This window comes from Marmota monax, unplaced genomic scaffold (genome assembly GCF_021218885.2).
Source record: "Marmota monax isolate L192 unplaced genomic scaffold, Marmota_monax_Labrador192_F-V1.1 WCK01_AAM20220418_F8-fsc00012, whole genome shotgun sequence".
Taxonomy (NCBI): Eukaryota; Metazoa; Chordata; class Mammalia; order Rodentia; family Sciuridae; genus Marmota; species Marmota monax.
Window position 1 is genome coordinate 26,784,162 of NW_026695227.1, and position 25,688 is coordinate 26,809,849.

General features: G+C 37.7%; 1 protein-coding gene across 3 annotated transcripts in view; it reads left to right on the forward strand.

The window, feature by feature from the left end:
• The window catches only part of Ano6 (anoctamin 6), a 201,842-nt gene that overhangs the window by 70,919 nt on the left and 105,235 nt on the right, over nt 1–25,688 (forward strand). For all 3 annotated transcript variants that reach the window (XM_046435890.2, XM_046435891.2, XM_046435892.2), the window contains one exon: nt 12,541–12,620. In XM_046435890.2, coding sequence (XP_046291846.1) covers nt 12,541–12,620 — 80 coding nt within the window. The remainder of the gene's footprint in view (nt 1–12,540; nt 12,621–25,688) is intronic.

Sequence of the window (25,688 nt, forward strand, 5' to 3'; positions counted from 1 at the left end):
TGGATATAAAATAGGCACTGGGATACATCAAGCACTCTTCAAGCATTACCTCTTATTATGTAGGCCCTGCAGGAGTGAGAGGCCATAGCTGGCTTTTGGGTAGATTTTGCAAACTTGACAGGATTTATTGAGGAACTGGATATGGAAGAATGAGGGAAAGTTTTCATGGAGGACTCCAGTAACTTTGGTCTGATTTATTTGTTGGGGGAATTTACTGAAGTGGTGAGGACTTGAGGCACAGCAGCAAGCTTTTGCCAGGCATGGTGAGGGGTGGAGATGTTATGACTGAGATGCTTTTTTATCTTCATGTTTGTTTTTTGTTTGTGGAAAATTTGGAAAAAAAAATAGAAGTTATTAAGAAGAAAATAAAAGTCACCTGATATTCAGTACTCATCCCACCCCCCCCCCCCCCAATTTATTTTTACCTCTACAAAGCCTTAGGTCCTACAATACATTCAGGGTTTGGTTTGTTTTTGAAAATAATATACTTTCCAGTTCATTGGCAAGTGGCTCGTGGCAGAGGGGAGAATTAAAACCTAGGCAAGTGATAAAAGCCCAACTGCCCTGAGAGCATTCTCCTCAGACAATGGTTCAGGACTCCAGTGGCGGAGGAGAAGTCTCTGTCCAAGGAGGGTGAAGCTCGGAGCAGCTCTGGTTCCTGCTCAGCTGTCTAGTTCTTGACCTTTGCTGCTTAGTACAGCCCAACCCACTACTGTTAAGTTTTTTAAAGCTTTTTTTTTTTTTTTAATTGTGATACACATACACCATCACCTAAAATTTACTGTTCTAATGATTTTCAAGAGTATATCTTAGTGGCATTAAACATATCACATTGTTTTACATTCATCTCCAGAATCTTTCTCATCTTACAAAATCGAAACTCTACACACATTAAATAGTAACTCCCCATCCCTCCTCCTCCTCTGGATACTACTGTCCCTCCTGTCTCCATGCATTTGACTACTCCATGTGCCTCATAAGTGAAATCAGGCATTCTTTTAATGTCTTTTAGTGACTGGCTTATTTCACTTAGCATAATATCCTCAAGATTAATCCATGTGGTCAAATGTCAGAATTTCCTTCTTTTTAAAGTCCGGATGATAATCCATTATCTGTAGTGGACACCTTTAGCTATTGTAAACAATGGTGTTATGAATACGTGCAGGCAGATACCTGAATTCCTGCTTTCGGTTTTTAACATCTTCTATATATAGTTTTATAATCTAATCTTTCACATTGAAATATGTATTTTAAATGTTCTTTGTCATGAACATTTTTCTGTAGGTTATTTTAAATAATCACATTATATACTATCCTGTAGATGTATTTTAATGGATTTAAACACTCTTGTATTGAGCAAAGGCTATGACTAATATTAAGCTTTTGGCTAATATTACCACATTGCTATTCAGAAAGCTCAGGCTTTCTGAGGGTGGATTCCCCACACCTTTGTTAATATTAGATGTTAAAAACTATTTTCTACCTATTTGATAATCAAAAATGGTGTTTCAGTTCTGATTTTCCTTTTACTTGAATGTAGCATTCACTTTCTGGGTTAGTTTATTTGTAACTGATTCCTGAGGAGAATACTAATCTGGTTAACACAAAACTTGTGAGACAGGCAAGAGGAGATGAGTCTATGAAGTCCTTCCTGCTTCCAGTTGGTTGGTATTTAGTTCTGCATTATCGGCCTGCTCTTTGTTTTGTGCATTTAGAAAGTTGTTGTCATGGGGCTTTGAATTTTTCTCTTATTGGATACTGAATACTTTTCTTAATTGTTACTAATTTCATACAATAATTCCATATTCACAATAAAAAATCCAAAAAGTGCTGGGAAAATTTTTCTGTTAATTCATCTAATTATATAAAACCTGGTAGATGCTAACTCACTGGATGAAGAAATCTGATCTCAGATAACACAAGACTGCTTATATTTTTATGCCCCTCTGAATGAATATTCATGTGTTTGGCTGCAAAATATGAGTCTGTTTGTATAAGGGATGTGATTTCAGACCCTGTTGAGGGTGCATACTAATACATAGTACATATGTGTAAGAGTTATTTTGTTTTGAAATTCTGGCAAAGAATCAAACACAAAGGTTTTGGATAAGGGAATGTGGACCCATAGTGGTTCCCCTCCCCTGCCTTCCTGTCTGTGTTCTCGATCCTCCTGGGCTGTAAATGCCAGCTTTGAAACCAGGCCTACTTTGGTAGGTTAAGCGTGGAGTTATGACTCAAATGTGCTTTGAGTTTATAACAATAGGATTTAAGAGTGGTGTCTTTCTTCAGCCCTAGGACATGTACAATCACTGTAATCTGGGAACTGACAGGTCAGTGACTAGAATCAAATTTCATCCAAACCACAGCCAACTGCAAACTCGGTCTGGTGTTCAGCTGGGAACCCCGAGGGCCCTAGGAGACCTGAACCACTTGGACTGTGAAATGATAGTGATAGCCTTCCAAGATGTTATTGGAATATATTTCTATAATTAATACCATTTGTCCTTTTATAGAACACCAACTGTTGAAGTTAGTCTTCGAAAAACAATGCCAAGTAGGCAAAATTAAGTAAAATTACTCTTTTGGCTACATGATGTATTATTTTTAATATAAAGGTCTTTTTTTATTAGATGGTAAAGGTTGTAGAAGTGTTTATTAAATGGTGAAAATTGCAGATATGTAAAAGCTGATCCCTAAATGTATACGGAATTGCAAGGGGCCCTAAGTAGCCAAGATCATTTTGTAAAAGAACAAAGTGGGAGGACTTTCATGTCCTGATTTCAAAGCTTACTAAAAAGCTACATGATCAAAACACTTTGGTACAACTAGAAGAATGAGAAATTATACTCCATTATATATGATGTATCAAAGTGCATTCTACTGTCTTACATAACTAATTAAAACAATTTAAAAAATTTTTAAAAAGAATTTTACTAATATCTAATACACAGACCAAAAAAAATGACTTTGGTACTGGAATATAATTAAAAGTTCAGAAATGGAATCCATACATCTATGGCCAGTTAATTTTTTTGAAAAGGGTACCAAATACACTTGCTGAGGAAAGGAGTCTCTTCAACATATGGTGCTGTGATAGCTGGATTTCCACCTGCTAAAAGAATGAGGTCAAACCTTTACCTCACATTAATGTAAGAATTAACGCAAACTGAATCAGCAACCTAAATATAAGAGCTAAAACCATAAAACTCTTAGCAGAAAACAAGAAAATTAATCATCATGACCTTGGTTTTGACAATGGATTCTTATATATATAACACAAAGAGCATCAACAACAAAAGAATTAAAAACAGATAAAATGGTACTTCACTAAAATTAAAAACTTTTGTGGATCAAAACACATTGAGTGACAAGGCAATCGATGGGATAGGAGAAATGTCTGGAAATCATGTATCTGACAAGTCTTGAGTATCCAGAATATGTTAAGAATTCCTTTGCTCAAGAACAAAAAGATAAATGACCTATTTGGAAAACAGGCAAAGGACTTGAACAGCTATCTCTTCCAAAGGAGGTATACAGATGGCCAACAGCACATGAAAAAATGCTTAACATCATTAGTTATTTGGGAAATGCAAATCAAAATCCACAGTACCACTGAACACTTACTAGGATGGCTATTATTAAAAAAACCAACACACACAAAAAGAAAATGACAAGTATTGGTAAGGACGTGGAGAAATTGGAAGGAACCCTCATGCTTGCCAAAGGGAATGTTAAAAAGGTGTAGCAACTGTAGAAAAGAGTTTGGCAGTTCTTGAAAAAGTTAGAGAATTTCTGTATGAGCCAAAGATTCCACTCCTACATGTAGATCCAAAAGACTTGGAAATGGACTCCAGCATGTATGCCAAGGTTCGCTGCAGCATGGTTCATAATAGCCAAAATGTAGAAGTAGCCCCGGTGTTCATTAACAGTTGAATGCACACACAAAAGGTGGTCTCTGCATACAGTGGAATGTTATTCAGTCATAAAAAAAGGAATGAAGTTTTGATTCAGGCTACAACATGGATGAAACTTGAGAGCACTGTGCTAAATGAAATGAGCCAGAAACCAAGGGACGAATACTGTATGATTCCAGTCACATGAAATATCTAGAAATAGATAAAAGAACAGGAAAAGAAAAATATTAGAGATTGCCAGTGATGGAGAAGAAGGGGAAATGGGAATTGCTGCTTACTGACTAAAGAGCCTCTGGGGTGATGAAAAGTGATTTGGAAATAGTGGTCACGGTTGTGCAACATCGTGAACATAAGTAATGCCACTGAACGGTATACTTAAAGATGGTTAAAATGGCAAATTTTATGTTAGATATGTTACTGCAATTGAGAAATTTCAAGATGGTGAACTAATGAATTCAGTGAGAATCTCTTAAGTTTGCAATATACTTTGGTTTTTTTTTTTTTTTTAATCGTTAGCTAACCTGGTTGGAGTGCGAGAATGAATAATGTGATGGTCTTTCCAGCTGTTCAAAAGGAAACATGTTTAACTTCTACAAATGTATATTTTTAGAGCTGAATTATTGGGGGGCGGTGTGAATAAAGAGTGACAGTTTATAAGAGGTGCCAGAACAGCACTCAACATGGAGAAAATTGTGTTTGCTGGAGCTCTTCTCAGGTATATGGGTATCTGTGGATGAAAGGAATTCTTAGAGTTGTCCCTGAAGTAGGACATAAGGGTGAGATGCCGGGGGCGGGGGGGTGAGGGACTCACTAGATTGTTCATCCCCCACTTTTTTTTTTCTGTTGTGAAGGTTTTTTTGCTACTGGCAGGGGTGTTTGGTGAGATTCTGGAGCAGTGGGTGGTGTGGAAGGGGGGCTGATCCCTCCTTCTTGTAAATGTTGTCCAAATATTTGAAGAATAATTTGTTGAAGGGATAAGATATTATAAACCTGCTTTGTGTGCATATATATCTCAGTGTAGCCCAGTGTAGCAATATGCTTCTAGAAATAGAAACACTTCTCCTTATGTAAATAATTAATTGCATTCTGGGGAAAGAAGAGCTCTAGTAACTTTAGTGGAGTGACAAAGAATTTATGATAAAACCCTCTTTTGTTCATTCATTCATTTATTGAGTGTCTCTAATATGCAGCACACCATTTCAGGTTCTGGGAATATACAGAGCTGAATAAGATACTGGTTTGCTCTCCAGGGGCCTGTGGATTAGTAAAAGAAAAAGAAATAATGGCCATGAAGTTTAATAAGGGGATTGACACCTGTCCCCAGATTTTATCTTTTGTGATGATGAGCGGTTGTGAAAAAGTGATGTGTGATACTCTGTTCAGTGTGAGATACACATTTTGTTTATAGTAATCACTCAGGTTTTGTTGTTGTTGTTTTTTACTTTTTTCTATAATCTTAAGATGAAGATCAACTAAAAAAACTGTATCTAATAGCTTCTAATGCGATGGCTGAGGTTTTGGACCCCTCCAATAGTGATGTGATAGGTTCTGTTAGACATACAAAGAGCTGTGAAAACATGAAGCAGAGGTGAAGTAACTTAACCTGGCACATAAACAGTGACATTGAAATTAAAAAAAAAAAAAAAAGAAATGGATGGCTTTGGAGGACGTCTTTCCAGGCATAAGATAGATACTTAGAATGGGTTGGTAACTGACTAAGCTTCAAGTGGGAGTGCAAGAAAACTCAACTGTGGCTCCAGCTTCTGGGTAGTTGAATTCAAGAAGGGAGGCACCCCAGGGGGGACCATTGGGCAAAGACTGTATTTTTCTTATTGCAGGGAGAATATAATTTGTTAATATTTTGAATTGTTGAACATATACTACTGCACCCCAGCCAAGAATCAAATTCCTTTACCTGTCTGATACAGTTTAGATCTTCATGACTGAATTTTTTTTCCTTTTCCCCTTTTCTTTCTTTCAGAAAGAATAGCTGAAATGGGAATAATAATTCCAGAATGATCTCTTTTGGGAAAAGAGGGGCAGGGAGTGAAAGAAAGCTCTTGTTCAAGATGGGAAAGTCTAAGCACTCTAATTTGAATTTGGAATTTGCATTCCAGAAATGATTAGGGGAGAATGCCACACTGTTTTTGTTTAAATATTGCAGTCATTGACTTTATGTGCTGGTTTATGTGCCAGTAACAGGGTGGAATAACAGTTCGATTCATCCAGATTCAGAAAAATGAGGAAAGACATCTTTTGATTCACTTGTCTTTCATTAAAAAGAGGTAGCTAATAGTGTTCAGGACATTGTGTTTGTTCAAAAGTATTTGCTAAACCAATAAATACTATCCTTTTCTATGCTTAAATTCATTAATATTTAGAAAGGGACAATGGCAGGGAGTGTCAAAAGTAGGAAAACAAATGGTGTCCAAAAAGATTAAGGATGCCAAAACTGTATTAAAGATTGAAATAAAAATAATAGCCAATATTTATATAGTACTTAACAGTTTTCATGTCACTATACATCAGTTGGTTTATTTTGCATAATGACCTTTTGATGTAGGTATTATAATCTGCATTTTATTGATTAGGAATTTGAGACTTAGGGTTAAGAGATGTGCCTGAGGGGCTGGGGATGTGGCTCAAGTGGTAGCGCGCTCGCCCGGGTTCGATCCTCAGCACCGCATACAAACAAAGATGTTGTGTCCGCCGAAAACTAAAAAATAAATATTAAAAAAATTCTCTCTCTCTCTTCAAAAAAAATAAAAAAGAGAGATGTGCCTGAGATACAGGGCTAGGCTGTATTATTGTTTTATGATGCAAGTCCAGTGCCCTCCGTGGTAAAAAAAAAAAAACAGCCATCTTTACCCTTAGAAAAACTCCATTATTGGCATTGTTCTCAATAATGACTGAGTAGTCCTATTTTAAAACGTTAGTGTAATGTAGCAGAGCCTATAATCTTCAAGTTTACAACTTCTTAATAATATTAGAAGTAGAATTCATCTTACCTAGTTGTCACTAAGATACAATAGATCCTGTTAAACTGAGACAAGAGACAGGGACATTGGAACTCTGAGACCAAATAGGACTACCACAGAATGATGTGGGATGGGAGGTGGGTCGGATGGGTAAGTGATGTGGGGCAGGATAATGGGCAGGCCCAGCATGACATCTGGAATGCTGAGGCTGTTGAGAAATGGTGGCCCATGTGTGTGGTTGCTTTTAGAATAGTGACTGGTGGAGGCTGGCACTCAGGTCACGTGTCATGCCAGGATCCAATTTCAGATGCTTCTACAAAGTGGGAGAAGAGAATTTCAGGTTCAAGACCGTCTGGCAGATCACTAGACATCCTGCCCAGTCTGGGTATAAGAGTGCATCCTTGTTCCCAAAATGACAGACCTATTTCTGTCATATTTTAGTTGTACATTGACTAGCTCATGGACTTCTGGAGGGCAGTTTGTATACCTCCAACACCTTGGCATTTTTTCTCATATCACCTGCTTCCATCCCTGGCACATGAATGTCTTCAGCCACTTGCCACAACATCTATTTGGTTATTTTGTAGAAGGTTTTCATCAGTTCTAAGTGTAACTGCTATATCAAATAAATTCTACTTCATTGTTTGTTTTTCAAAATGTGTTAGTCTGTCATATCTGTCTGGCACTGAAGCAGTTTTTTGCTGATATTTTTCAAAATTTATATTGATGGTGTGATTTTAATTCCTTATCAATTTGTGCCTCACATTAGGGTGCTCCTTTGGATTATTTACAGCAGCCCAGAAGACAAAATGTATTAAAAAAAAAGAAGTCCAATTTTGGAATTAGACAGGTTCAGATTACCCTTGTGTAGCTTCTAGTTGATGTCTTGATGTAACAACCTTGAATTTATTATTCATTGTCTGTGAAAAGGGGGAAAAATAGGATTAAATGAAATTAGACATTCAAAAATGACAGGCATAAATCAATACTCAGTAAACTTCACTTTCTTCACATTGAATCTGTGCACATGAACTTAATTTATACTTATTTAGTACTTTATCTTTTATACCATGCTTTCAAATTGTCATTTGTATCTTTGCCCTGCCTTCTGAGATCATCAGGGAAAGTAATGTTATCATTGGCTTCAGGCAAATAAACTAATAATAAACATTACCCAGGATCATGCAGCTAAAGAGTTGGAGATTCAGAACATGACCCATTAGATTCCCCTAGTCCATACCTGGTGCCCTTTGCTCCAAGCTGCTCCCTCTCATATATTCACTCTATCTTTGATCATTTCTATGGTACAATCACCATAATAAATAAGTCAGCTGAACTCAACCAGCTGCCATGCTGATACTGTAAATTAGATAAAGTGAGGGTGCCTGAGTCTGATTATCTTCATTCATAGGGCGCTATTTATCATGCACTATTTATCATGCATCATGAATTTACTGAGAGGTCGTTTTTGTGTTTTCTGTTGGGCAATAGATTGTTATAAAATTGCAGATAATGGTTCTTTTTATTAGCCAGTTTATATTAAACTTGTAATCCACTTTTCTGTACAGGTTATCACTGTATTTCACAATTGGGATAACAAATTTTAATTTATTCCATTTATAATTGGTAGACAAATAAATACACATGTGAACCACAGATTTCTGGTGAGGCTTACAATGCCCTGTTATTAACCCATTAATATGACCCAGCATCTAGGTAAGTCTGTCAGACCCTTCATTTTGGATTGCCAAATAAGTAAGCCAGAACTAGTACCAAGGATTTTATTGCTTCAGTCTTAGTATACTAACTTCATTGAGAAAGTTTTTAAAATATGCTCTCCATTTCTTTCATTTTTAGCTAATTGATGTATGATTAATTTATTTTGCTTGGGGGTTTTGTTTTTATTTTGGGGAGATGTGGATTGAATCCATGGGTGTTTAACCACTGAGCCACCTTCCCAGGCCCTTTTGTTTTTTGAGACAGGATATTACTAAGTTGCTTAGGTCCTTGCTACGTTTTGAGGCTAACCTCAAACTTTCTATCCTCCTGCCTCAGCCTCCAGAATCCTTGGATTATAGGCGTGCCCCACTGTACCTGACTAATTTATTATTAAATCTAGAAAGAGAAGAAAGACATTTAGCGGGTTTCTTTTGACATAAATCTCCAAGTATTGATTTTTCCCAGTAGTAAGCCTATTGATAGTATTGTTACAGCACTCTGTATATCTGTCTAGCCTGGTACTTATAAATGGTGCTGAAATTAACATTAATCATGTCTTGAATTCCTTTCCTTAGGAAGTGGAAACTTGGTATTCCTAAATCTTAAAATGCCCTGCCTGTGCAACAGAGACGATAGGCAGGGAATATTTGTTGAACTTGACTTCCACTTGCCCTTTCATTGTGCATCCGCTCAAAATTCCATCGATGTGTCAAGACCAAAGTTTTTTCACATCATATTAGAAAAACTAGCTTTTAGTCCTCTAGTCAGCCTATTGATGAACTATGCTAACACAGAGGTCCCAAATACTTTTTATGTTTCAAAGGATGAAATTAAATAAATTAATGGTGATGCCGTTCAAGGTGGCACTTCTGTTGTATAAAGTCAAGACATAGTGATGGTACTAAAAACACATTCCAAAATATATTAAAAATGATTTTTACAAAGAAAGAAAATTAACATTTTGCTTTTTCAGAAGATTCCCCCCTAATTTTGCATGTTTTAATAAAAAGACCTCAAATGTCACCTTAATTTTGACTTTTTTCCCCTGAGAAATGGAGTTATTTTCCAGCTATATTAGCTTACCAGAAATGAGAATGTCATTTGCTGGAACCCTCAGTAGTAGAAGTGTAATTATCATATTAGCTTCATAAATCATTTGCTTCTCTGTGCTATAATAGGTCATGAGCTGAGGCTTTGTTCTTCCCAGGTGCTATTACAATAAAGCCATTTCTGTTTTTATTCACTCAAATATAGGTTCTCCTTTGTGTTGACATGAACCAGTGGATCTGTTACTTTCCATTAACAGAAGAATAACTAAAATTGTCAATAGTTCTATATTTTCTTTCACAAATACTTTCAAGTTGCATTGATGCCTTTCATTTGATAGAACATCTGGATAATACATCTTGTTTTGCCTCTGTCTTTAGGCAAAATGCATACTTTCTTAAGCCTGTTCTTTAAAAAAAAAAAAGAAAAAAAAAAAAAACCTACTACAGTAGCTCTATCCATCTGTTGACCCCAGATACATAATAGATACATCAGACATTCATACAGGAATCCTGATAAGATGTCAAAGTGAAGTCACGTCATTACATTTATAATGCATATATATATATATATATATATATATATATATATATATATATATATATGCCATAAAACAACGCATCAAATATACCACAGATGTAATTTCTCCTGTCACTCTCTTGATGCTATAAAAAGGGTGAGGTCTTATCTTCTAGATGTAAGCCAAGCTCCACAACCAATTTACAAAACTCTTCCTATAGCCTGGTATATACACAAGCACATTTTAGCAAGTTTTAAAGGTGGTCTGCAGGAATGTAATTATCTTGGACAGCTGTTGTTCTGCTGTTGGAATAATCAGCTTATTATGTTACGATGCTTCAAGTGTAACACTGCAGAATTGCTGTAGCCCTCCTGTGGTTCTCAGGGGTGAGCACCTCAGTCTTGCCTTTGGTTGCTGCTTGTCAAGCCTCAGCTTGCTTCTGTGTTTCCCATTTTTGCTCTGGTTCACACATGGGGTCCTCTGATGAACTCAGATTTTCAAAAAAGTTAGAATCACTTCTTTGTGCTATCATTTCTACTGGCCTTTCTTTTCAGGTCATAATAGGTACAAAGAAATAAGTTAAATGAACAAAAAAGTATCTTTTTTTTTTTTCTCCCAGAATCAATTTGAACCTAAAATGTCATTGAGATATTGAGATTTCAAGGATTTGGTAACTGAATGGGCTCAATTGTTGGCTGATATTTTGTTTTGTAATTAGTCACTGAAAGATCTCTTACAGATGTCCCCTGTAGATATTTAGCCACCTTTTGGGTCACTGAAGGGAGAAATTTATTTGGATTGAGGATAACTCAGTCCTCTCTTTCACAAAAGCCTTTAATAGATTTTTTTTAAAAAATAGACTGTATTAAAAGAAGTCACTATAAAGCTAAGGTAATACCACACAATAAAATTAAAAACAATTTCTTTTAATACCTATTCTGTACTCAAATGTGCCAGGACTCTGAATCTAAACCTAATTTGTCCAAATTAGGGCCAGTCATGGACCACATACTGTTAGCAGTTGTATGACCCTTAATACTCTTCAGTTTGTTTTTTGGAAGGAGTGGCTGGTACTAGAGATTGAACCTAGGGCTGCTTTACCACTGAGCTATATCCCTAGCCTTTTTTATTTTGTGACAGGGTCTAAGTTTTCAAGGCTGACCTCAGCCTCAAACTTATGATTCTCCTACAAGCCTCCTGGGTAGCTGGGCTTACAGCAGCACTCTTTAAATTTTAACCTCATCCCTTTTTCATGTCATTGACTGTTGAAGAGATATAGGCCCATTAATAAATGAGAATGTCTATTTAAATTGATTTAAATATTAAACTATATTTTAACTGTTTAATATGTCTTTAAATTTAATCAAGAGCATTTTCTTATGTAGTTGAAGTTATATTGTTACAATTATCATTAATGATAATTCCTTAGTATAATCTTACACTTAACCAATATTCAAGTTTTCCCAACTTTTGTGACATTAGTGATCGAACCCAGGTCCTCACACATGCTATTTCTGCAGCCCATAATGTTTTTTCCTACACTTCTTTAAATCAGTATCTAACTCAAAACTGCACATGATATATGATTTTATTGTTTTCTCTGTGTCTTTTTTTCTGGAATAATCTCTTTTATTCTGTCTATAACTTATTGACAAGGTAGAACAGTCTCTTAAAGAATGATGCATCTACTGGATTTGGTTCCTCTATCCCTCTAAACACTGCACATGTCTAATATTGTAGCCACTAGTTATGTGGGGCTATGAACTTTTGACATATGGCTAGCCTGCATTGAAATGCACTTTGAATATGAAAAGTTCATTGATTTCCTAAGACTTAGTCCAAGAAAAATGTAAAGATAGTTTGCTAACAATTTTTAGATATTTATTCAAGTGATAATTGGGGCATTATGAGATAAAATTAATTTGTTTTCTTTTTAAGTTTCTTAAAATGATCTAGAAAAAATTTTACTTGATTCCCATGATATTTGTCATATGTTGCTTTCTAACATATTTTAAAATTGCTAACCCAGAATGACTCCCCATCAGTATTTTGAGAAATTGCAGAAAAAAGAGCACTAGTAGACTAAAGTGTTTCTTAGCTAGACTCATAACATCTAATTGCTGTGTAGAAGCTAAGTGATTTTCCATGCTAGACAGTCTGGGGAATTTTAAGACCTAATATCCTTCCAATATGGCATTATCCCATGGATGAAACAGCTGTGGAAGGGTTCGAGTGTTTCTGATAACTGAAAGTGTTAAATAATGTAAAACTGTAAGAGAGCGACAATTTTTAGTTGCCCCATTCCTGTATATAGCCAATGAAAGTTCATGCTTTATTTATCTACTTATCTATTTATTTTCAGTGTTGGAAAACTTTGAACAGACAATTGTTCCCAATTTTGGATCATTGGAAAGTCAGCAGGATTTCCGAACCCCGGAGTTTGTGAGTATTATCACTTTATCTTAAATTTGTATTAACTAGCCAGAGACTTTTTTACAAAGTAGGGAAAAAGATTTTTTTTTTTTTTTAAATGAATTCTGTTCTTCAGTGATTCCAGGTCTGGCATAAAATCCTCCTGTGGCAGTGACTGTGTTCAGAATGCTCTGGTGTCCCTGGGGCACAGGTTACTGAATTTCAGTATCTCAGCATCATGCACTGTAGGCTTGATCTTCACACTGCTCATGCAATTGCAAACAGGAACTCATTCTGCAATAAACTAGCAATGACTTTCCAAAGGTCCCACTTCATTCCTTGATACCCTTGTGCTCAGTTTCTGTGCTCGCTTGCTCTGGAAAGCAGTCTTTACCAAGCACAGACAGGTACATTGACCATTACCAGTCATTTATAGTGAACACAGTGTGGTTCTCATTTCCTTTTGAAACCTGCAGTAATACAGCCTCGTAGGACTAGGACTATTCTGTTGCTGTTTCCTACCAAGAGGCAAACTAATGCTTCTACTCAATTGGACTCATTAAAGATTAGGCATGGTTCCTACCCTTAAGGAATTAAAAATCTTATTAGATGCTACTGTGATTTTATTAATGCCTTGTTTAAAGAAAATTAAGCACATAGGATGCCTTGAAAAATGTCCTTACCAAATAGATTTTATATTAGGCTCATTTGGAGAAAGGGGATGGGAAAGAAGTGTTTCTCTGACTCATGTGCCACATTATTGCACCATACGTGTAGGTAAAGCAAGCCAGAATCCACCTGAATTTACTGATTTTTTTTTTGTTCCTGTTGCCAGTGGCTTGTCTACCAATTGCTTTAGCAATGCAAAAAACCTTTTTTAGTTTATTTTCAAAGTGTGATATACATTCACCACTTCAGTAATTGACAGAGCATGGTTTTGTTATTGATAAAGGCAAAAAAAGAACTCATTATGTGTTTTTCCTCTTCTCATTCCCTCTTTATGGATTTCCCACTCAATTTGACCAAGAATAAGGAAACCAGACAGTGCCCTGGACTGAAAAGGATCGCACATAAAACTGTATCCACAATGCCATTTTATTGCAAAGTGTGGGGCTCCTGTGGCGTACTTGCAGATTGCCTACTGTGAAAATCACTTGGATATAATAAAAAGACATAGTATTCAATGACTTCCCTGTTATATTCAGTGATTTTCAGTGGAGGAAAATTGTGAATGCTCACCAGTGTTCCTGTGTCTTAAAGAAGCAGAGCAGTTTGTGACTTTTCTTACTTTTTGCAGTTAGAGTCCAAAAGCAGAATTCACAGGTGTTTCACATTTGAGTGTGCTCTTGGTACAAACTCTTGGTGCCTCCTTTTTTTCTTTTTATTAACTGCATTTTGTTTATGTTCTTTAAGTAACATAAACTAATCTAAAAAGAAATGTGTGCAACAAGATGTTGGTGTGCCTGGTAAACACACATGTAGTTCACACAAAACTCCTGTGTGAGAATAGAAGTGTTTTTTTCTCAAGAACAGGTTCTGGTATTTTGTCACGTTGGAGTTCAGCTTCCCTCAGTGGCGTTTTTGGTTCAGCTGTGTTGGTGAACATCCTCCACCTTTAGCATATCCTCTTGACGACCACATTTTCATTTTTGGCATTCGGAAACTGGCTAGTTTGAGCCAGAATGGCCAGAGGTAGGACTAGGATCACAGAATATATTCACCCTGTTGAGAGACTTATTTTAACAATGACTCTGGGCACACCCAAGCTGGGGAGATTCCTAGGCTAAATCCCCACTTTTTTGTTTTCCAGTATCATGCCTCAAGAATAATCGAGAGTAGTTTCATTAGACTACACTGGTGGAGCTAAAAGCCATTTTATCCCATCGCCCCAGGTGTGGAACACCTATAAAAACTTAAGTTGAGCAACATATGCACCACTCACAGTAAGTTAGAAGTAATTATTTTGTTTTTAGAGGTCTAGTCTTTTGAGCAAAGTAATAGGTAAATGATTAGAACATTTGAAAAAATATATACATATATGAAAAAAAATATAAAGGATATATAAACTCTATATTCTGATTTCCAGTCTATTTTAATTCACCTGTGTCAGTTTCATTGACATAGTCACAAAATTGAAAACTTGGGACTTAATGGGTTAATCGTGATTACCACATACGTGCAATTGATAATCCATTTCTCTGTCCTGGCTGTTATCTGTCTCTAATTGTGTGTTCATACCATGTTCAGGAAGGAATCTGTGATTTTTCTTTTTATTTTATAGGTTTTTCACACCTCCGATGCTCATTACATGCCACATCTTTGTGTAGCATATAAATAGCTGCTTGTATTTTCTCCTCAGCATCACTATAGCCCGTGTACTCCTGGTCTCATGGTAAACATATATCACCTAAACTGCTGTCTCCATGGTAAACAAACAGAAGACACAGAGGAAGTCCCTTGAGAATAGCATGCTCCAGGGAATCCTGCATTCTGTTTGAGAGTAGCCCTTTTTGTAGGCAGAAGGTTTCAGTGCCAGTGAAACCGGTGGCTCCAGTTGTGCAGGCAGGCCGGCTGGGCACATGCCAGGAGAAAGTCGGGTAAGCTGATCCAAATCAGATTTTAAAAATCAGAAATGGGAGTTACAATAGGAACCAGGGAGCCAAGAGAACCCCAGAGCAAAGCAGAATTGAAAACAGAAGACTAGGAAGAATAAAAGGAGCTGGAAAATCAGTATTCTATTTTTCTCCATCTGGCATTTTGGAAGGTCCAACTGCAGTTTGCTGAGTTGAACTGAAATAAAAAAGGGCATAGACTGTGTTTACTCAGGCGTTATCCTCACGTACTTCAGATTTTAGAAGGATCAAAAGTCTAGTGTTTTTCTATAACAGGACGTATTTATATAGTTTGGCCAACAGGGACAATAAAATGCTTATCATTATTCGTTTGTTTTTTAGAATTTCTGTTTTTATTTCACTTTAAATAAGGTCTGAGAGAGCAGTGCCAGTTGAACATCCTAGGTCACTGGTGTCATAAGCCAATCTAAGTTTTCCTCCCCAGCTTGGGTCTGTCCACATCCAGCACTGCTATAGAGTCTGCATAAATCCTGGGTAGATGAATGTTTTTGTCAGCCCCATGTGCCCAGCGATGGCAGCCAACCTTGTTCTCAGGCAGCATTTCTACTGACCTCTTCTCAAACTCACTGCAGATTTGTCTATTGATTATCTGCCACCTCTGTTGCTTCTCTCCACCTCCCCTTCTCCTTTACAGACTGAGGCAAGTGAGTTGAGCCAAACTATGCTAGAATATTAAAAGGTGAACAGAGATGTGGGTGTAAGATGCATGAGATCTTGCTACCCCAGAGTTTGTGAAGAGTTGGGGACATGTTGAAACTAGAAACTATAGGTAAGGTGGATATGTGGGAGGGAGTCAAGGTGAAAGGGGCCTGGCTGAGTGCTGGCAGTAGAGTGTAACTTGTGACATTGCTATGGTGGGACACCATACCAAGTTCAGTTTTGTTGTTGTTTAAGCACAGTGAAAATTTGTTTTATAAATATCATCAGCATTTTCCCATGCTAGTTTTTTGTGTCATTATTGATACCTTCTTTAATATTATCTGATCTGTCCTATTCATGAAATATAATTCATCACATTATAATTCTCAAAAGCTATTGTTCAAGAGATATCTAGTCAGGAAAGTGGTGGCACAGCTAGATGCTCTTGGAAGCATGTAAGTGGTGGCCATCCTTCGGGAACAGGGATGAAAGAAGACTTGGTATCTGAAGATTCTGGGAAAGGAGATTGGTCAAAACGAGGCTGGGAACTGAGTGCCAGAGACTCAGGTTCACAGAGTGCAGACTTAGAAGTAGAAATGAAAGAAATAGGCTTCTGTGGTTAAAACTGAAGATGGGGAGCCATCCACATAGCAATGGAGCAGATAAATGTTCTGCAACGTGGTTGCATGCAGGTGATGCATAGCCCCCCAGGTGCTTCCAATCCCAGGTCTGTGGTTAAAAGCAAAGGAGATCTAAGGAGTCTATCCAAAATGCATGGCTGAACCCACAGACTCCAAGTTTGGAGAGGTAGTAGGCAGGGCTCTTTAAAAATACCCTGGCTCCATTGGCATTGACCTAGGAACTCAGAAGGACCTGACAGACTGAGCACACACTGGACAAAGGGTGGGGTGTGGATAAAGGAGTCCGATCTAGCAGCACTGAATCTGTTTACGGCAAGCTGGGAGATATTGCACCATCAGAACCCAGTCTGTGGTCAATGTGGAAACACATGGAAGGAAAGGAGAGGCTAAAAATTTATGTTTTGTGATCCATGCCTCATCATTAATATCTCCTTTTTATTTTTCTGGAACTGGAGCTTTATATATAACTCTCCTGGCTTTTTAGAAGCAGGAATATTCTTATCTCTAATCTCATGCTAGTTGATATTTTTCATTGTTTAGCTTCCACCAGATTTGGAGTAAATAATGAAGAGTTTGAGCTGGCAAAAGAATATTAGGATTATAATAGCATAAACCAAGACAGATGATGAGAAACCCTAGGATTTAGAAAGATTAGATAGACAAATAGGCTTAGGAAGATGAGGATTAAAGTGGAATAAATGCGAGTCCTTATAATCATGGTTGCACAGAGTGAAGCAGGTCCAAGGAGTAATTATTCTCATTTGAAATTCTGCCGGGGGCGGGGGGGGACTCCTTTTTTTGAGGGAAGATATTACTTTATAGAAAATAATGCTAATTCCCTGAGATTCAGATTTGATTATATTCAACCAGGTAAAAAATGCAGTTGATCTCAAGGAAGAGTTAAAGTATTAATTCACTCAACAAATATTTATTTGATGTCTACTATTTTAGTGCCTAAGTAGTACAGTTAACATACAGAAAACAATATACCTGTATTTATGGAGCTAATATTTTGGTGAGGAAGAAATGAAACATGTCAGCTGATAAATCCTTTAGAAAAAGATAATAGCGATTTTATGGGTGTGTTGGTTAGTGGTGGTAACAGTTTTAAATAGGGTTTTTAGGACATATCTCACTGAGAAGATGCCAAGTGAAAAAACCTGAAAGTTGTGCTGGAGCTAACTATTTGGAAATGTGCAGAGAAAGCATTCCAAACAGGAGTGGCATAAACACAGGACTTGAGGTGAGGGATTTGTTATGTGTCTGGGAAAATGGAAGGAGGCCAGTATGGTCAGAATGGAATGAAGGATAGGGAGAATAATAGATTTGGGGACTTTAAATAAACTTCGGTTTTACTCTGAGTTGGGAAGTCATTTGAGGGTAAAAGACTTTTGAGTGTCATATATATACTTTTATTTATTTATTTATCTTTATATAAATATGAGGGTTCTGAGCAGAGGGGTGACCTGACTGTGTGCTTTAGTAGGATCACTTGGCTGTGCTGAGAATAGGCTATGCGGAAGCAAGGAGGCCTATTAGTCCTTTCCAGGAATCGAAGGATGAGATGGTGGTGGCTGAGTGTTCATTATAGTAGTAGTGAGACATTCCAATTCTGGATGTATTTGGAAAGTAGAAGTAATAGATTTGTTGACAAAGCAGATGTGCAGTGTATGAGAAATAGCAGTCAAGGATGACTTGACAAAAGCTTTTGATTTGGAAGACTGGAAGGAGCAATTTGTAGAGAAATAGATGATACTAAAAATTTTGTTCTGTATATGCAAAATTTGCAACATCCAAGTGGAGAGAGATCAAAATGCAGTGGGATATATATATCTGGAGTTAAAGAGAGGTTCAGTCAGAGACCTGGGAGTTGTCAGCAGGTAGACAGTGTGTAAAGCTATGGACAAGCAACAAGGGAGTGACATAGAGATTCTGGATTGAGCCCTGGGGGCCCCAATATTTATAGGTCAGGAAGAAGAGGAATAATCGGCAGAGGAAGTCATGGAGGTAGGAGGAAGATGAAGAGAGTCCTAGGAGCCAAGATGAAGAAGTGAAAAGTAGAAGGGAATGACCATTAGACTTGGCAATGGGGAAAAGGATTTGACAAGAGAAATCTAAGTTTAGTGGTGGAACCAAATCCTAATTAGGAATGATTGAAAACAGGCAGCAAAAGAAGAGTGGGATATCTGGAATTTTAGGTAACATCTTAATCTTTTGAACTTTTTTTCCTCTGGACAAGAATACAGAGAAAGAAGGCAGTATCTGAAGGAAGAGTTGGGTTTAAGAGTGTTCAGTTTTAAAGTAACAGGACTTCCTGTTTGTAAAGTGGGAGAGAAAATTTGTAGGGAGAGAAAAGTTGATGATGCAGGAATGGAAAGAATAATTTTTTAAATAATATCCTTGAGAAGACAAGAAAGGATGGAGTCTGGTCCATAGGTGGCCATAGATGTGGACATTCACACCTAGAAGGAGGCAAGATCCAGTTTGATCACAATTTCTCAACCTCAGCACCACTGAAATTTTGGTCTGAATTAATGTGTTGTGGGTGGGGATGGGGAGGGTGTCATCCTGTGCATTGTAGGATGTTTAACAGCATCCCTGGTCTCTACCCACTAGATGTCAATGTTCCCTGCCTTGGGGAAGGAATGGCAACTAGTCATGGCCAAATATTCCCCAGGGACAAAGTTGCCCCATTTGAGAGACATTGAGTTAGATAAATACTGAAAAGCATCGAGGTCACTGGTATCCTTAGAGCTGTTTTTGTGCAGTGTTTTGGATGTCACTCTAATCCAAGTTAGAATGGATTGTGGAATGAGCAGGAGAAAGAAAATAGAAAATGCTAACCTCTTTTAGGGAGTGTGCCATTGAGGGACTAGAGAATAAGAAAGATAGAACAGGAGGAGAGAATGAGAGCCAGGATGATTTTCTTTTATCAGATGGAGAAATGTGAGCAAGCTTAAGAAGGATCCATTTAAGAGGAGCAACTGAGTCTAGGGAAGAGAGTAGCTCTGAAGAGGGCCGTGGAGGGGTTTCCAGGGTATAGGTAGAAGGGTCAACATTCAGTAGGAGGAACAGTGTCTCTCACGGCGTAGGAGTAGAGGCCAATACTTGTGGTTTGTGGGCTTCATAGGGAGAAGTTGAGGGCTCCCAACAGGCATCTCCTGTTACCAGCTGCTGAGAGTGAAGAGAAGGAACTTAGAAGTGGTTTTGAAGACTTGTGCAGTAGGCTGACTGCAAAAACCTGGAAAAAAAGTTCTAGGATTTCTAGACAACAATAAGGGATTAGATGAGGCTGATGATCCCAAACTTCCCTGCTCTTACACAGGAAGGCATCACTCGGACACAGGAAGAAGAAAGCAGGCTTCAACCAGAGTGGAAGCTTTCCTGGATGGACATGATGGGAAGAGTGAAGTATTGGAAGAATGAGCTATGGAATGCAATCTGAGGAAAGGAGGGAAAGGAAGGAAGAATCAGCAGAGTGTTTAGAAGAAGACAAAGGGCTTCAGAGGTCTTTGTGACTTCAGAAGGAAATGTAGTTGTGTCAGAGAGATCTTTCAATAAGCAATTTTAGAAAAAGAACTTTTCAAGAAATGACAAGGGCCCTGGGGGGTCCGTGGCATTTAATGTATAAGGGGAATAAGAGCATTGGTAAGAAGCCACGCTCCTGGGACATATGTGTTCTGGTCACATTCTACCTGCAGGATGTCTGTATTTCCTTCTGGCATGGTGGAGGACACAGTGGAGACCGAAATGTGTGTCACGGACTGGATTTTCAGTGTCCAGAAGCAGCAGTGATGAGTTGGAGATGATAAATTTTAGCAAACTCTGGGGATATATTGTACTCACATAGACCTAAATGGAATTTTCTCCCAAGGACATTGGAGACTAATGGTCTGAAAGTGGCTTGTGAAAAAGGGGGAACATTAATCTTCTTCACTTTCCTGGTGGTGTGAATGGGATGAGAGGGAAACCAGTCACTGCCCACAGGTCTGCAGATTTTAATTTGTAGGTTTGTTTCAAAGTGGTTGGTCAGGTCTTATTTCAAAGTAGTTCCAAGAGTCTGTTTAAATCTCTTTTGTTTTGCAATCCAGACTTCTTTATTTTGGTTATTGCTGAGGTAACTGAATTCTTGCTGGGACTTTTGAAAAATATTTCAGTTTATTTCATGGTCATTCCAAGGTCTTTCTCACTAATACTAGCTGCTCCACTAAAGTCCTATGGTATGTCTCAAACTCTCAGGATCTTCAGGGTCAGGAATTGTGGGAATAAGACAGGACAGGGCTCTCTCACTCAAGTTCTTCTTCACTTGGACTTACATTTTTTGCCTTCTGTAAACAGAAATATGATGGCTTTGCCTTATGTTTTTGGCACTAAGTTTGTCAAACTAAAAGAAAACAGAATCTCACCCCCAAAAGAGCAAACAAAGGAATATTAATTTGGAAAAAGAACTCTCAAAAGGGAAAAATAAAATCGAAGATAAACTGGCTAGTCAGAATTGCTCATTTGGCCTATTTCTTGTGACTGGAATTCGTGTGGCATTTCAATATTGAAAGCTTTTTGTACATTCATCTGAATATGGAGGAATATTTATGTTCTGTACATGGCTGTTTCAGAAGCTAGATTTGTGGATTTGTTAGGATTGGGGAGTATGAGCAAAAGTAGGCAGTGTTATATGCAAAGGTTGTTATTCAGAAGTTTCTTTCCAAGTCACTTCTTTGAGATGCAGAATATCTTTTCCTAGAGAACCTGTGAATGATGATTAGGTGGCTAGGCCCAGCCAGGCCAGACCCCCTTCAGCCAGTTTAATTCAAAATGCTAACTATACTAACAGTCCTCTGGAACACTCCAATCTTTTATTTTTTTTCCCCATCATTAATTTTTAAATGTTGAAGTCCAGAGTGAATTGAAGCTTGTGAAAAAAAATGTTTAGCAAGAAGAGATTGATGAATTGATTGCTTGGTTGTTGAGTTAAGCTAGATGATGAAGATGCAGTAATAGGTCCTCAGTTTAAAGAAGACAGTTTAATGGTATGAAATGACAGAGAAAACAACTTGTCAGCTTCTATATTACTTCTGTCTCTTCTACCGGTAAAGGTGAACAAGCCCAGGGGAAGGCTGGAGTGGTACAAACTTGAAATCGTCAAAGCCTAGGGGAAGGACTCTAGAAACCCATTCTGCTCAAGAATGTTTTAGAAAGGAATATGGTTATTCCAAATGGGCTGAAATCTCACATCTGAGAAAATTCTATGTCAATCAGATATTACAGGAGCTTGTAGATTTGTTTGTGAACCACAGTTGGTGATTTTGAGGCAATATTGGAATAGGAGAGAACACTAGAATGAAAATGTAAAAGTTTTTAAAATAGGGGTTAGATTAGGGTAGAAGTAAGTTGGACTAGACTCAGTTTTGATAAATGAAGACATTGAAACTGAACCATTCACCTCCAAGAATCTCACAGAATGAGATTTTTAAGGAGATGGTTTGTAAATCTTAGAAAAAAGGTCACCAGGAACAAGCATGAGCTCAATAAAAAGTCATTACAACCTGAGCACATTACTTTTTTTTTTTTTTTTAAATGGGGAGTAATTGGTAGAATAGGAGAAAGCCAGACATTTTTGTGTTTTGATTTTAGCAAGGTGTGTAGAAAAAAACTCCCTTTAAATGCAAAATGAAGAAGTGTGGTCCTAGAGAATGCACTTATCTAGGCAATTGATCTTAGGAAGACTGTGGAATAATGGATGGAAATCAATTCCTAGAAGAGACAGAAATCAATATGAATTAAAGTAAACTCCTGCCCCTGATTCATAAATACCAGCTTCTTAAGTAAAGAACATAGAGTGAAGACTGAAGACCAGTCACGTGAATGACTAGGTATTTGGCTAATTAAGTTCAGTATGAATTGTGCATGCAATAAATATAAGTTAATGCAAATCCAGAATGCATCATTATCTCTGTCTTCAACAGTCAGCTTCTGCTCAGTACTGGCAAAGCAGCACCTGCCATTCTCGGTGCCCGCTCAGTATGGTGGAGGATACTGACATTTAGGTGAGAACATGACAAGTTCTAAATATTAGACAATAGTCATTGGTAGATGAAGGTGTGAAATACAGTTTTAAGGACCAGGAATAGAAAATAAATACAGCAAATAGATTTCATTTCAGTAGGAAGAAATTCTCATAATACAAAATACCTAACACTTTGGAAGAGTTCAAATGTAGACAGGCTTAATGGATAACAATCCAGGCAGGAGATAACAAACAAATGCTTGAACCAGAACATGCCTGTGGGGATGGAAAGGCAGGGCATGTGTGTTTTATGTGTAGCAGGACTTGGTAATTGATGGGAAGTGGAGAATGACAGAAAGGCAGGGTATGTCTGTGAATATTCCACCCCATTGAGTTAAATGTGGCTCATTGATGCATCTGAATTGCTTCTATTTTATATTTTCTCCTCATTCAACCTGTTATCAGCAGCCAAATTATGTGATTAATTAAAACCCTTTCCTCTGAATATCAATGTTCATTCTACCTGGTTTTATTCCTTCATTTTCAGAAACCCTTGACTATAAAATGCCTTGTGAATTCCTGCCCCACGAGGTATCACATTTGAAATTCAGCAAGCTATCTGTTATCTGGGAATGTCAAAATTAATTTGACCAAAGCATGGGTGAGGAAAGCAGGGAGCCCTGGGCATTTGGAACAAAGATGTGATGTCTGTCATCTGGAAGCGTTTCCCAACAATGGCCAGGAAACCCCACAGAAGCAAAAGCATCGAGTTCAAGTTAAGAGTCGGCTGTCAAATAACCTGACCATGTCATGACCTAAAAAACAGCATGAATGTAGAAAATAATGATGAAAATTTAAAGAGAAATGCAGAACTGGTGGAATTGCGCACACAATATGCATTCACAGGATTCCTGGGGAGACCAGTGGGATTTCCACTATAGCTGTTCCTCCCATATTTTGAACTCTTAATTAATTTGGAAGGCTGAAGGACTTTGGAAAGATGATTTGAAATCCTTTAATTTCTGAAAGCTCCAAATTAACTATAGTTGCACTAATTTCAACAAATAATAATAATAATAAAAGCTCTTATAGTACCTCTTTACTATAAGTCTCAAATGCATTCCTTTCATCTCTGGAAAGAATTACTATATACACTTTTACCCAGAAAACCCAAATGGCTCCTTCAAAAAGAAAATGCATTTACAGCTCTTTCTCCCAGGTCACTTTTTGAAATGTAGATTAATGTGAACTGACAGGTTGTAATAACTACCAAAGAGCATCTTTATTAATTATAATAGGCAGACCAGTACTATGGATCTTTAGGATGTTAGCATAAATTGGAATATATCAAGTCAGAGCCATACTTGTTGCTGGAGTAAAATCTTAAGTTCACATCCTTTAAAATAAAAACAGAATGGAAATTCTGACAGATCATTTAGCAGTGTCGATGGCACCTCCCCATTCCCCCTGATTTGTCGGCCTCAAGTGTCATTAAGGTAAACATACTGTCATGAGAAATATGAAGTCAGAAGATTGAGGCAAGTGCAGTGAGGTACTTCTGAGACTTTTAAACATGATTTTTACTTCTGCCTAGAGGAAGAAAAAGTTAAAAATAAGAAGTTGTTCTAAAAGCCCCCCCTAGGGAGCGGAGCCTGAGATGGAACTCTGGGGAGTCAGAAGCCCTCGTTCCTAGGCAGCTCTGCTCTCAGGCTCCCACAGGCAAGGAGCTTTTCCTTTTAGTACCTCAGTTTCCTCATATATAAAAAGCAGGAAGATCGGCAGTAGACTTCCTCACTAGGATGGTGTTCAGTGACTGCTCACTGATTGAGAAACATTTTAGCTATCTTAAAAGCATATTCAGAAAATAGTAATACAGCAAGGACTCTTCTCTGACATTTATGGATGTCTGCAGTTGGTGCAGCACATTGCAAGCAAAGGGCTAACCAGCACTGAAATACCCACAGCCCCACATTGCTCAACCCAGCCATAGCCCTTCTCATTCCCTTTCCAGTGAAGTCACTATCAACATAGAAGTTGGCCCTATTCTTCTGAGAATGCAGGCAAGAGCATTGGCCCCTGGCATCCCTGAGAAAGTACAGTTACAGGCACTTGGGTACATACCAAATTATCAGTGGGTTGAGAATTAATCATACCCAGGAATATTATAAAATACCAACAACACCGTCTATAAATAAAGATGTGGAGTACTTGCTAACACTTGCTAATAGAATTTTCAATGAATTAGAAATAAGGCATTTAAAATTTTCAGTATTTTGGATAAACCACAATCAGCCTCACTAGATTTTGTAGAAAAATTTTCATACATTCACTAGTTCAGTATTTATTAGTGTTTAAAGGCATACAAAACAATGTTTACCTGCAGAGCCAAGACTAGGCTCATTGTTCACCTCTGTCCCCTGCATTGTCTAATCGTTTAACAGATGTTAGTTGTGCAGTTAATGCTGGTTGGTCGATTGGATGGTTATAGAGTATAAGGCAGGGTGCAGTGTTTAATGAGTTCTGGTGACACTTAGAGTGCTGGAGAAGTTCACTTAGTGTCATAGTTCTCATCCTTGTTTTTACATCACAATTAACCTGGAGAGTACTTTTGAAACATGAAGGCCCTGTGCTAACCTTACTCTTGGCTTAGAGCCTGAGTATGTTTGTATAAAGTTTATGAAGTTGGCTATAATGTGCACCCAGATTTGAGTTAAGTTTGTATTATTGAAGGAAGTGGTGTATATCTCAACCTTGGAAGAGTACATTTTGGTAGGCACTGAAATCTGTATCTAAATCTGTATCCATCAGGGCTTTACCCAGCCTTTTGACTGGATGAGACTCACCTGGAAATGATTGAGGTTTTCATTGAGCATGTAGCTGATCTAGGGAAGTGGGAGGAAATAAAGTGAGAAAGATAATATTGAAGGTAAATATACTGGATTCAACAGTCCAAATTGTTGAAGAGGCATAGCAATGCCATAGTGTTGTCCCCCAGAACTTTCTGCATTGATGGAAGCATCCCATCTCCATGCTGTCCAAAAGGGTAACCGCTAATTACAGGTAGCTGTGCAAACACTTGAGTTGTGGCTAGTAAGATCAAGGAAATGACTTTTAAATTTATTGAATTTTAATGAATGTAAATTAAATAGCCACAAGTGGCTAGTGGCTGTTTTGCTGGACA